The 11,659-nt window shown below is 62.8% G+C and overlaps 2 protein-coding genes across 2 annotated transcripts; one reads left to right on the forward strand and one right to left on the reverse strand.

Annotated features, from left to right (window-relative positions):
* Positions 1 to 264: 264 nt before the first annotated feature.
* On the reverse strand, positions 265 to 7,466 carry ADIPOR1 (adiponectin receptor 1). Its single transcript, XM_040616475.1, has 8 exons — positions 7,373 to 7,466; positions 6,940 to 7,142; positions 6,013 to 6,129; positions 5,102 to 5,273; positions 4,419 to 4,605; positions 3,063 to 3,250; positions 1,510 to 1,703; positions 265 to 1,151 (listed from the first exon to the last, which is right to left on the reverse strand). Exons 2-8 carry the CDS (start codon positions 7,078 to 7,080, stop codon positions 1,023 to 1,025), a joined length of 1,128 nt encoding a protein of 375 aa, XP_040472409.1. The 5' UTR covers positions 7,081 to 7,142; positions 7,373 to 7,466; the 3' UTR covers positions 265 to 1,022.
* Positions 7,467 to 7,788: 322 nt separating this feature from the next.
* Positions 7,789 to 11,311, forward strand: LOC121098723 (tetraspanin-18-like). The gene is made up of 7 exons (XM_040617015.1): positions 7,789 to 8,546; positions 8,724 to 8,918; positions 9,530 to 9,604; positions 9,917 to 10,015; positions 10,237 to 10,416; positions 10,670 to 10,753; positions 11,219 to 11,311. The coding sequence occupies exons 1-7, from the start codon at positions 8,490 to 8,492 to the stop codon at positions 11,264 to 11,266; spliced, it is 738 nt and encodes a 245-aa protein (XP_040472949.1). The 5' UTR covers positions 7,789 to 8,489; the 3' UTR covers positions 11,267 to 11,311.
* The last annotated feature ends 348 nt before the right edge of the window (positions 11,312 to 11,659 follow it).

The following is an 11,659-nucleotide window of genomic DNA, read 5'->3' on the forward strand; positions in this document are numbered from 1 at the left end:
GCCCAGCCAGGGAAGGGTTTCCTGCCCAGTCATCGCTGCAACACCCAAGAGTTTCCTGTGTTTTATTTCAGCTGTTGGGGCTGTCCAGGCTCGCTGCCTGGTCACACTGCCCTGCATGGGTGCTGCTGCTGCTCAGCTTTGAGGGAACACGCTCCTGGGGGGTGCTCAGAGCCCCCTCTCCCTCCAGAAGCAGCCCCCACCCTGAGCAGCTGCTTCTCTATGCCCACCCCAAAAAATGAGACAGACACCACCAGCACGACACTGAACTATTGACCTTTTTATTTCAATCAGCTACAGCAGCTCTACATTCCCCTAAAACACTGTCCTTCCTCACTACCACAGACAGCGAGGGAGCCGAGTACACTGCGGTGGCAGCAAGTCTTTTTAAAGCTTAGTATTAAATATTAAATATTCTCTCATTTATGTTTACATTACTTTGTCAAGGAAAACAACAAAACAAAACAAACGAAAAAAAAAAAGACAATTAAAACTTAAGTTACGTGAATCTGTGCCTGTGCCCTGGGCAGCAGCACCGGGGGCTGCGGAGCTCCCCCCAGCAAGGCAGCTCTGTCCCAAGGGATACGCAAAATTCTCTGGCCCTGGGCCTGGTAGTGCGTGACTCTGCTTGCTCCGGTGAGCTCGGGAAGGGGGTGTGCTCGGCTGTGCCGGGAGCGGGGTACCCGCACCCATTGCTTTCGGCGTGCCTGGGAAGGCTGGATGACCCCAGTGCGGCTAAAACACTGTCTGGAGGAGGCGGGAGCGCGGCAGGGCAGGCTGCCACGGCCCGAGCTGCCTCCCCTCAGCCCCAGCAAAGTGCGTGGGGAAGGGGGTGAGGATTTGGTCGGTAACTTTGCTAAAGAATTTTTCTGGTTTTTTTTTTTTCTTTTTTTAAAAAAAAAAAACAAAAACCAAACCACAAACCACAAAACCAACAACCCCAAACAGTTTTGAGTCTTCCTTTGATTTTAGCAAAGACAGAGTTTAAAAAGCACTTAGGAAGCTTGTACTAAAATCAGGCGCTCTCAGAGGAGAGAGTCGTCTGTGCACCCCCCTTCGAGTCCGTAGCGAAACTCCTGCAGGTTTGACACCCCGTAGAAGTGGACAAAGGCCGCGGCCACCACGAGCACGTGGAAGATCTGATGCGACTGAAACTGCGGGGAAACAAAAACACCTTTTAGACCAGACCAAAGGGGACAAAACAACACCAGAAACGCCTCTGCCTCTCCTTGCTGCTTCTGCACCGCCCCAGGACTGTCCTCTGAGCTCTGCTGTTTTCCTTCTCATTGCTCCCAGGCAGCAGTTTCCACCCCGTACTTTAGCCTGCCCCACCTGCCCGCAGCAGCCGCTCAAAGTCTGGCTGCCAGCACAGGCACTGAGGCACACCAGGACCCCCCCAGCCACCTTCTCCTCATCTCAGAGCTCAGCACCCTCCATCCCCACTACCCAAACTCACAACTGCTCCCCCCCCCGGCCCAAGCGTCCTGCTCACCGCCTCACCCCTGCACTCACCCAGATGTCAAACTTGCCCGGGAAGAAGCGCTCGGGGATGCGGGCAGCGTACAGCCCCGCGCCCGTGATGTACATCACGGCCATGAGGAAGAACCAGCCCATCTGGCCGACGGTGGTGGCTTTCACAAACCCTTCGGCGATGGTGAAGTGCATGGTGGGCACCACGCCGCTCAGCCCCAGCCCCAGAAAGACGCCTGCGGCAGAGAGGAGAGATGAGCAAACGGCAGCGCGGGGCGGCCGGGGCGCTGCTGCTCCCTGCCAGCTGCCCTCGCAGCCTCGTCCTGCCCAAAGGGAAGCTGGAGGCACCAGCAGCTTTTCCTCACTCAGTCCTGGATTATCCAATCCTCATGGCATTTATCCTTCTCAAAACGAGGGATCTAAGCTCATGTCCTAGTCAGAAGCAGCGCTAACCCCCAGCACGCACCGGGCTGAGCTCACCCAGCGTTCTCCATACAGCTCCCACTCCCAGCTCCCGGAACAGCCCTTTCGGAAGGTGCCAGCCCTTCGAAGGTACCGAAGCCTCACACAGCGCGAGGGACGCAGCTGCCTCAGCCGGTCCTTCGAGGAGGGGCTTCGCTGGTCATTTGTTCAGTGAAGCTGCTTAGAGCTCAAGAGGAAGGTGCTAATGAGCAGCGCTGAAATTTTCAGCTCTGGCATCTAATGAGTTTGGCAGGGAACAAACGGCACTGCAGGGAGACAGCAGCTCTGAGCAGCTACAGCTTGTACTCGCCGCAGGAGCTTGCCTCGCACCAGGGGGACAGCAGCCCTCCCCAGGAGGTGCCATCTCCACCAGTGCTGCCGTGGGGGAGCAGTGGGCTGGGAGTCCTGCCCTGTCCCCTGCCCCATTCTGAGGGGGGGTGGGGGTCTCATGGGTCGTGTGCCAGCAGCGCTGCCCGGCCTCCAGCTCAGCGTCACCCCTCCTCACGTAGCTGGGATGCTGCTGCCAGAGCTATTTTGCTGCAGGAGCCCCAGCGGAGGCGAGGGCGGGCAGAGGCATTTCTCTGTGCTCACCGAGGCTGATCGCATCTGCAGAGGCTGCAGCGGGGGCAGGACGGGCTGCGAGTGCAGAGTGGCCGGAGGCAGCCTCACCCTGCAGCCTCCAGGAAGGCAGGGACGTGCCAGCACGTAACGGGCAGGGGACGGATGAGGGGATCTCTTCCTCCTCTGCCCGAGCTGCAGGTTCATGCTGCCAAACTGCTTCCCGGCGAAGGCAGCTTGCTTCACGTGGCACAGCCCCAGGCCGCCCAGCCGCTGCTTACAGGGCTATTTTTAAATGCGTCTCTCGGCTCCAAACTTCAGGCTTGCCGAATGCCAGGCAGAGCTCGGGCCCTGCTCCGCAGGGAATCTAAAACCCCAGCACAGCAAGAGGAGGAAGGAGACCTTCTCCCTGCCAGGAGCTGCTGCAAGGGCAGTGTGGTGCTCTGGGGGGATCAATTCTGCAGATGCTGAGGGCTCTTCCCGGAAGGAAAGCCATCCCACGATGGGATCTCCCCAAAGTACCTCCCTGAAGCCCCCCCGAACTCCCTCCCGAGGTGAGGAGGGAGAACTCCTACCTGCTCTTGTCTGCCTGTGCTTGGGGGTGGCAAACCGGTCCCACTGAGCAACGATGATGGCAGAGATGCCCAAGACACAGACGATGGAGAGGTAGATGAGTCTTGGCTGTGGGGAGCAGTAGAACGAGTAGTAGAGCCACGGGACAAAGCTCCCCATGATCAGCAGTGCAATTCCTGAATAATCCAACCTGCAGCCGGGGTGCAATGACAGAGTCACACATGAGCCCCAAAACCCACCCTGCTCCTCGTGTCCTCTTGGTTATGTGCGAGTGACCTCCAGCCCACCTGCACCCGAACGGAGCCACCACGGCCGGGCAGGCGGCCACAGCCCCACGGGTGAAGCAGGGTGCCCAGAGAGGGGAGGAGGGGCGTGCTCAGGTCTCATTGATGTGACGTGGGACAGGAGAAAGGGCCCTGGCATGTACGCGGCTGCAGGGCACGCCAGAGCTCGGCAGGAGCGCAGAGGTGAACAGGAGCTGGCTCGATGTGAGAGGGGCCGCGCACTCAACCCACCATGACAGGATGTGGCGGCGCGAGCCCTCGTGCGTATGGATTTAACTGTTCTCCTCCACCGCAAAGTACTTTCGATCTATCGATCCAGGAACCATTTCACCACCAAAATGCAGCAGCTTGCGCTACCCCCCACCGGCGCCGCGGCAAGCGCCTTCCCCGGTACACAAGGACATCTTTGTCGAGGGCACGGCAGCGCAGTTTGTTTGGGAGACACGATCCTGCAGCATCTCTGGGGTGTGTGCAAAGCAGCTCGGCAGGATTTCTCAGCAAGCAGCACCCAAGTAAATGCCTTTGACTTGCAAGAGGAAGATCTTACTTAAAGCCTCACTGCTGCTCTGCCTGCGCCACGAAGGTTGATACGAGCTGAACTCTAAGAGCAGCCTGTGCACCAGCCCTGGGGAGAGGCACTGGCCACTGCCCAGCCTTTCCACTTTGCCGGGAATCCTGTTTTGTTTTTTTTTTTTCAATTTGGTTTCAGTCCAAATTGGATCCAAACCAGGTTTTTGAAAGCATTCAGTAAACTGGGAACTGCCAAACTGCCGTGTCCCACAGCTGCCCAGTGAGACAGAGACCCCCCTCCTCAGTTCACTGCTGCGAGGGCACAAAGGCTGCTCCCTTGGGAGCTGCAGGTTCCCAGGGCTGGTGCCTCGATCATCCACCTGAGCCGGCAGATTTAAGGTGCTCAGACAGAGGGCAGAGCCCTCCAGGACCCAGGTGTGGTTCCCACTTAGCTCCATGCTGGACTCTGTGAACACTCCCCCCAAGGATAAAGCACGTGGGAACAAAGCGCTGTGAGAACTCAAAACCTCCTGAGACCACACAACCGCGCTTGTGCTGACTCACTTTGAAAAAGTCCGTGAGACCTTCTCCGAGTGACAGTAGACCGTGTGGAAAAGCCAGGAGAAGCTGAGGCACAGCACCGCTCCCAGGAAGAACATCCCGAACACCACCTTCTCCTGGAGAGGAGCCATGAAATACATGTTGGGCCGCAGCATGGTCAGGATCCCCAAGCAGAGGAACAAAACAAAACCTGCAGGGAACACACCAAACGGGCAGTCAGGCAGGAGAGTGAAAGAATTCAGCAAAGAGCCAAGAGAAACACAGCCCGAGCTATGCTCTGCAAGCAGACCCTGGACGTATCCTGCTCACAGCGCACCTGGAGGTGCTGAGCTGCACCTGGGGCTGGCCTGGCAGTAGGCTGTTAGCTGAGGCTCTTACTGCAGATGAGTGGTGCTGGAGCAAGGGCTGAAGAGCCACTGGGCTCCAGAGAAAAAAAAGCTCCGAGGCGTTCCTGGTTTGCCCAGGACTCATTCCTCACACCCCGCTCTTGCGGAGCGTCGGCAAAGCCACAACCAGCGGCCGAGCCCGGCCCCAAGGCCCCTCCGTGGGGAAGCGCCCTGTCCTCCCCTCACCCAAGGAACTCCGGCAGCTCTCAGGCCCTCCAGCACCAAGCAAGTCCCAGCTGTGAAAAGCCCCCAAGCCCACCTTCAGCCCCAGGGTGGCCAACTCCCCCCCGCCCCCATCACCTAGCAAGTGCGTCCAGATGTTGCCCGTCTCTGTGTGTATTCGGAAGATGCTCTTGAAGCAGGCTCGGAAGGACGGCATGGGAGGCCTGTGTCCGTGCAGGAGGTAATCGTTGTCCTTCAGCCAGTCGGGCAGCACGTCATAAGGGATCACGCGCCAGCGCCCTTCCCACACCTGCAACAGGCCAAGCTGTGCTGGTGGCCCCCAGAGCGTTGAGCCAGCCCAAAGGCTCACGTTTACTCGCCCTGGGAGCCTGACGTCACACGTGAAACAAGCTCAAGGGCTGAAAATGCCCTGGAACGCTCCTCGGGGAGAGGAAGTTCAGCTTTTACATCATCAGGCACCCAGACCCCTTAAACCACCCACATCCCGCTTAGCGCTCCCCACGCATCTCCCCAGGGAGTCAGAAGTGATTTGTGCCCTCAGGCCCTTCCACACCTGAAGCAACTGTTCCCTGCAGTGGGGGACTCCCATTTTCGTCAGGCAAGAGGGAGCCCCAGCTGCAACAGAGTCAGGCCAGCCCTCAGTGGATGCCACCACTTACCAAGTGTCCGTGAGTACAGGCACCAGGTGGAACCAGCAATGGTGCATACTGCTCCCGGCCCCCGTCCGAGGGCTGCAGAGAAACTGGGCCTGCTCCCCAGCTCACTGCTGGTCTGACATGGCCAGGTACAACCCTCACCCCCACGGGCACTTCCCAGCTGCCACCATCCCCTTCCTGCACTGCTCCTGGGAGCAGGCCCAGGCAAGCTGAGCAGACTGCTGGCAGAGCTGCACGGAACCTCGGGAGCTTCATCCAGACAGAGCAATGCACCCCAGCCCCTGCCCAGCACCTTCAGCCCTGGGTTTGGGGTGTCTGGGCCTTGTTAACACTCTAAAATTGGGACTGGGGGATCGCCATAGGCTCCTGTACCTTATACACAAACTCTTCCATCTTCTCCATGGCATGATGAGCCTGCAGAGGCAGAGTCAGCACACGGACCACCTCCTCCTCTTCCTCACGGGCCGCTGGGCATGGCGGGTCTTCAGCCTAGAGGGAGAAAGGCCGAGAGGAAATAATTCCTGCCCATGAGAAGAGGAACAGTGTGCAGGGAGCAACAATTCCCTTCCGAGAGCACCTGGGGCTTCATCCCTTCCTGAGGGGACAGGCAGGACCCACCGGTCACCGCCACTTACGCAACATGCTACTGTCCTAACCATCTCGGGCAGGCTAATCCCAGATTTATCCTTGCTGAAAGGTGGGATTACGATGGGGGATTTTCACCCCTACAGCCAAGGCTGGAACAGCCACTTGGCCCAGCCAGGAAAGCCGTCCCTCTGCCCCAGCCGTGAGACCAAGGCTGAGCAGAGGCAGCAGCTCCCCAGCACCCCCCCGGGCTGGGCATGCTCTTCCAGCCCAGCGCTCTCCAGCCTCCCCTGCCATCAGTGGGTTTGGGAAGGTCATTTCCAGCTCCAGGGGCCTTGGAACAGCTGGGTGACCGGCAGCACCCCCGTGTCACTCCCAGCACAGCCTCTCGGTTACCCTCACTGCACCAGGGGCTACCACGGAGCCGTGCCTGTGCACCAGGCCCAGCTTTGGGGCCAGCTGCGAGCACAGAGCGTCCAGCCCCCACCGCTCGAGTATCGAGACACCCCACAGCCTCTCGGCGGTGACATAAAGTGATGACTAGCCTCGGGGCTCTGCGAAACACAGCCGGCCAGCGGCATCCTTCAGGCTGTAACGGGATAACGGGCAAATTCCAGGGTTAATCCGCCGGGCCGGCGCGGAGAGCCTAAGCCGGGAAGAGCGGGCCCAGCCGCGGACCCCCCACCCGCCCGCCCCCGGGGAAGGGGGGCTTACGCTGGCTGGGCCGGCGGCGCCTTGGTCCCCCTTCTCCTCCAGCAGCGGCCCCAGCTCGGCCAGCTCCAGGTGGGCCCTCTCCCGGCCGGCAGTGGCCAGCCCGTTGCCCTGCCCGGCGGCGGAGGCCTTGCGGGACGCCATGGGGGCGGCGCGGTCGGTGCCGGTGGCCGGGGCAGGTCCCTCCGCGTCCTTGTGCCGCCGCGCTGGGGAGGGAGGAGAAAGAACAGAGTCACCGGGACCCCACGGCCGCGCACCCCGCCCCAGGCCGTGCCCTCCCCGCCGGCCGGAACCGACGGGCCCGGGTCCCCTCCGGGGCACCGGCGGGGCTGGGCCGGGCGCTGTCTCCCCCCCCCCACCAGCGGGGCTGAGCCAGGGGCCGGGCGCTGCTCCCCTTCCGCCGCCGGCGGCCACGGCCCCCCCCACCCGCACTCACCGGCCGCTACATCCCGCGCAGGGCGGCGGCGGCGGCGGCACCGGAAGCGACGCTGAGGGAACGAGCCGCTTCCGGTCGCCAGGTCTCGCCCCGCGCGGCAGCGTCGCCCCCGGAGCGGAACGGCGTGTCCCGCCTTCTAATTGGCGGAAGCAGCTGTCTGTCGGTGCCTCGCCCCGCCCACCTCCCGCTGCGAGTGGGCGAGCGCCAGCGGGAGGCGCTCTAGCCCGGCCGGGCGTCTCTCTGGCCGCGCCCTCGGCTGCCCCCTGGGGGCGGGGCGCGGCCTTGCGCCGGCAGTGCCAGCTCCGGGAGTCCCGTGATGGCGGCGGACGGGCCTGGGGGGGGAACCGCAGGGGAGCGGGGGGGGGGGAACCGGGGGAGCTTCTGCGCCCCAAGGCCGTCCCAGGAGGCGGGGGCAGGCCCCGCGGGGCGGGAGGCCTGTGCCACCCTTAGGGTGACACCGCAGCCCTGCTGCCCCGCAGGGTGCCCAGGCTGGGGCGGGGGACGCAGGGCCTCGCCCGCCTCACCGGGCCCTCCGTCCCCTGCAGCCACCAGCCCCCCCGGCACCGACCCCACGGGAGGCTGTCGAGGGCTTCCCCAGCCGCTGCCAGCCCGCAGAGCACGTGTCTGCAGCAATAATTGATGGCCGAGGTCACCCTCGGCCTGTCGGGTCCGGCTCCTCTTTCCCTCTCCGGAGGTTTAATTACCTCCGGTAACGGCAGCCGGGGCTGGAGGCTCCCGCCGCCGCCGCCGCCACCCGGCACAATGGCGGATCCAGTTCCCCATCAATCATTCATGCCCCCGCCGCTGGCAGGGGTCTCTGGGGGGCGGCGAGGCTGGGGGGAGGGCTGGCCTGCGCCTGGGGTTTTCCAGCCTTCCCGGTGTTAAATAGGCGCTGCCGGTGCCGGTCGGAGGCGCCCGGTCACCCGTGGGGTGAGTTCAGAGGGGACACGGGGCTCTGGGCTTTTTGGGGTGAAGCAGGAGGTGACGGGGCAGCCCCGTGTCCCAGCGGAGCCATGGGGTGCGGGAAGGGTCGGGACTGGCTGCAACCAGGGCTCTGGTATCCCCTCCGCAGGGACGGTCGGTGTCCCCACCACGGTGTCCCCACCACAGTGTCCCCATGGGCGTCTTGAGCTGCATGAAGTATCTGATGTTCATCTTCAACGTGCTGGTGTTTGTGAGTCTGCCCAGGGCTGTCAGGATGGAGGGGACCTGTCCCCAGGGGGGTGACAGTTCCAGCTCAGGGGGTGGGTGACAGCAGGGAGGGGACCCCAGCAGAGGTTAGAGCGTCCCCGGTCCCCATGGGGTGGCTGCGGATGGTCCCCGCACCCCATAACCGCAGCATGTCCCACAGGCTGGGGGGACATGTCTGGCGGGTGTGGGGCTCTGGGTGGCCGTGGACCCGGCTGGTTTCCAGGACATCGTGGCTGCCAAGGCGGTGCTGAGCGCTGGTGCTTACCTGCTGCTGGCCGTGGGCATCGCCCTCTCGCTGCTGGGCTTCCTGGGGTGCTGCGGGGCCCTGCGCCGGAGCCGCCCGCTGCTGCTGGTGGTGAGCGAGGGCAGGCGGGGGGGGAGGCAGCGGTGGGAGGCAGGGGGCCGGGTGGGCAGGGGGCTGCGGGGTGCAGGAGCTCGTGGGATGCAGGGAGCCTGGAGGTGGAGGTTGGTGGGGGGTGCAGGGTGTCCCCAGAGGAGCCAGAAGCCGCATGTTCCCCATCCTGGCTCTGTCAGCTCCCAGTGCACCCCCCGATCCAGCCCCCCACCTTGTGAGTCTTTCAGTTTAGGGCCCAGAGGATTTTATAAAGCCACCGAGTGGAGTCACTTCTCTCTGAAGCCACCGACTTGTCTTGTCCCATGCGGCATTTCCAAGCTTTTTTCCCCCGATGGCGGCAGCTAGAAACCCCTTTCTGAACACCGACACCCCAATTCTTTGGCACCCCTTGACCCGGCAGCCAGTGCTCGTTTTTAACCCTCTGCCTTGCAGCTGCGGTGCTCAGAGTTGTGGCACCCGTCCCCAGGAGCCGTGTGCTCGTCCCCTGTGTCCCCCCCAGTCTCAGGGGCACAGGGCACAGGCAGGGCTGGCTGCAGAGGAGGGGAGGAACAGGCAGAATGAGCTGCCCATGGGGTCGGGCTGATCTCCAACTCCATCCTGTTGCCTTCCAGTTCTTCATCCTCGTGAGCCTTGTCTTCATCACGCAGCTTGTGGGGGCTGTTCTTTTCCTGCTGCACTGGAAACAGGTACCGTCCCCGCGCCCTGACACTGTGCCAACCCCTGTCCTCCCTCTGTCATGCCATGGGTCACAGCCCTGAGACCCCCAGGGGACTGGGACTGGTGCAGGGGTGTCCTTTCTCACCCTCACCTTCATCACCAGCACCCTGATGCCAGCCCAGAATTGGGTGGGTGGGTGGGTCCCCACTTCCCCTTGAAGAGAACTGGCATCCTGGCCAGCGTGGTGCGGGGCAGGGGTAGGTTAGGGGGAGTGCACGGCCCCCACGGCCCCGTCCCTGGTACCGGTTCCCCAGCACTCATTGATGGCAACAATCTCACAGATCCGGCCGGAACTCTTCCTCTCTGAGCTGCAGAGAAACTACCGTGGGGACGAGAGTGCTGAGGTCTTCTCCACCGCCTGGAACACCCTCATGGTCACGGTGAGCAGCCAGAAGGCTCCTGGGGGGCTGTGGAGGGTCTGGAGCACTCACAGGACCTGCTGAGGGTGCCCCCGAATGCAGGCAGGGGGCTCGTGGACCCCAGGCAGACACCGAGCTGCGTGCTGGGCTGGTGTTGGGCTGTTCCCCTCCCTCCGACACCTCCTCAAGCAACGCCCCCTCCAATTTGACAGCGTGTTGATGGTGTTTCCCTTCTGTTTTAGTTCTCGTGTTGTGGCGTTTTAGGACCCGAAGACTTTGGGAACGGCTCCCGCTTCCAGGAGCTGCACCCAGGGACGCCCTGGCCGCAGGCGTGCTGCACCCGGGATGGGGTCCTGCAGACGGGTGAGCTGCTGGGCTGGGAGCAGTGCCAGGAGAGGAGCCCCGGCTACATCCATGAGCAGGTAGGACACGACGCTACCACGTCCCTGCCCCGTCCCCAGCGCTTCCCAGGCCGCTGGGGCAGCAGCACCCTCTGCCCCAAGCATCGAGGGCAGGAGCCGGGGACACTGCCTGCCCACGGTTCTGCAGCCCAGTGACTCTCCCAAGTCCCCATCTCATCCTGCCCCGCCACAGTGTCCCCAACCTCGGCCATCCTCTGAGCTCCTTGCAGCCCTGGGGAGCGCGATGAGCCCCTCCAGCATCTCCCTCCCTCAGGGCTGCTTCGCCACCTTCGCCAGGACCTTGCAGAAGTACATCTCTGTCCCTGGGACTTGCAGCTTGGCTGTGCTGGGCATCGAGGTACGGCGCAGGGCCGAAGGGGACAGCGGGGGCTGCGGGCTCACCTCACGTGGGCTCCCTTTGTGGGTGAAGGGACCACAGACAGGCTCGGGCTGACCCTCCCGCGCCTCCAGCTGTCACTGTCACACCCAGAAAGCGGGTACACACACTGTGGCTCTGTCTCGGGGTGTGAAGCCAACTCCTGCTGTGGGTGAGTTGGGTTAAAGGATGGGGAGGATGTACCCCACTCCTGCGTGCCCTGGAGGGGTGTGCTGCCCAGCGTGCGGACCCCAGCACGCTCAGAGGGGCCTCTCTCACCGTCCCGTTCCTGTGCAGCCCCTCAGTGGGGCACAGGATCAATGCCTGGCCAGCCCAGGAGCAGAGGACAACCATCCTTCGGGCTTCGGGCTCTGATTTCAGGAAGCAGCCGCAGCCAGGTGGCCCTGCCGCAGGGGCTAACCTGCTCCCCGTCTCCTGTCCTTGCAGATCTTCGCCATGTTCTTTGCTTTTTGCCTCTATTACAACTTCGACTGAGTGGGACGAAGCGTGTTGGAGACAAGCCAAGGGCTTTGGAAGCAGCAACAGGCAAGGACGTTCCCTTTCCTGGCGTCCCTAGTTCAGCGTGCTGCCTTCCCCAGGCAGGCAGGAGCCCTGCCGCGTCCTGTCTCTGCTCCAGCCTGCGCCCGAGGGTGGGCCTAGCTGGTTTTTCTTGGAGCAGGGATGGGGCATAGGTCACATTCTTTGCAGGCAACCAGGCAGAGCAGGGGGCTGAGCCTCAGAGTTGCTCCTGCTGTGATCTGCCATCGGTCTTCACAAAAATCAAAGGGTTCCGGTGACAGTCCTGCCCCTGCACACCTCCCGAGCTGCTGCAGCACCGAAAATCCTCATCTCGGGCTTCTGGCCCCGCTCACCGCCGCCCTGACTCCT

The sequence above is a fragment of the Falco naumanni genome, chromosome 17 (assembly GCF_017639655.2).
Source record: "Falco naumanni isolate bFalNau1 chromosome 17, bFalNau1.pat, whole genome shotgun sequence".
Classification (NCBI taxonomy): domain Eukaryota; kingdom Metazoa; phylum Chordata; class Aves; order Falconiformes; family Falconidae; genus Falco; species Falco naumanni.

Coding starts and splice junctions, on each gene's coding strand:
- ADIPOR1 (XM_040616475.1), bottom strand. CDS start 7,080: ATGGCGTCCCGCAAGGCCTCCGCCGCCGGGCAGGGCAACGGGCTGGCC. Junction 1,704..3,062: donor GCACAGGCAGACAAGAGCAG/GTAGGAGTTCTC, acceptor TCTCTGCCGCAG/GCGTCTTTCTGGGGCTGGGG. Junction 1,152..1,509: donor CGGGCAAGTTTGACATCTGG/GTGAGTGCAGGG, acceptor GTTTCCCCGCAG/TTTCAGTCGCATCAGATCTT.
- LOC121098723 (XM_040617015.1), top strand. CDS start 8,490: ATGGGCGTCTTGAGCTGCATGAAGTATCTGATGTTCATCTTCAACGTG. Junction 10,417..10,669: donor CCGGCTACATCCATGAGCAG/GTAGGACACGAC, acceptor TCCCTCCCTCAG/GGCTGCTTCGCCACCTTCGC. Junction 10,754..11,218: donor TGGCTGTGCTGGGCATCGAG/GTACGGCGCAGG, acceptor CTGTCCTTGCAG/ATCTTCGCCATGTTCTTTGC.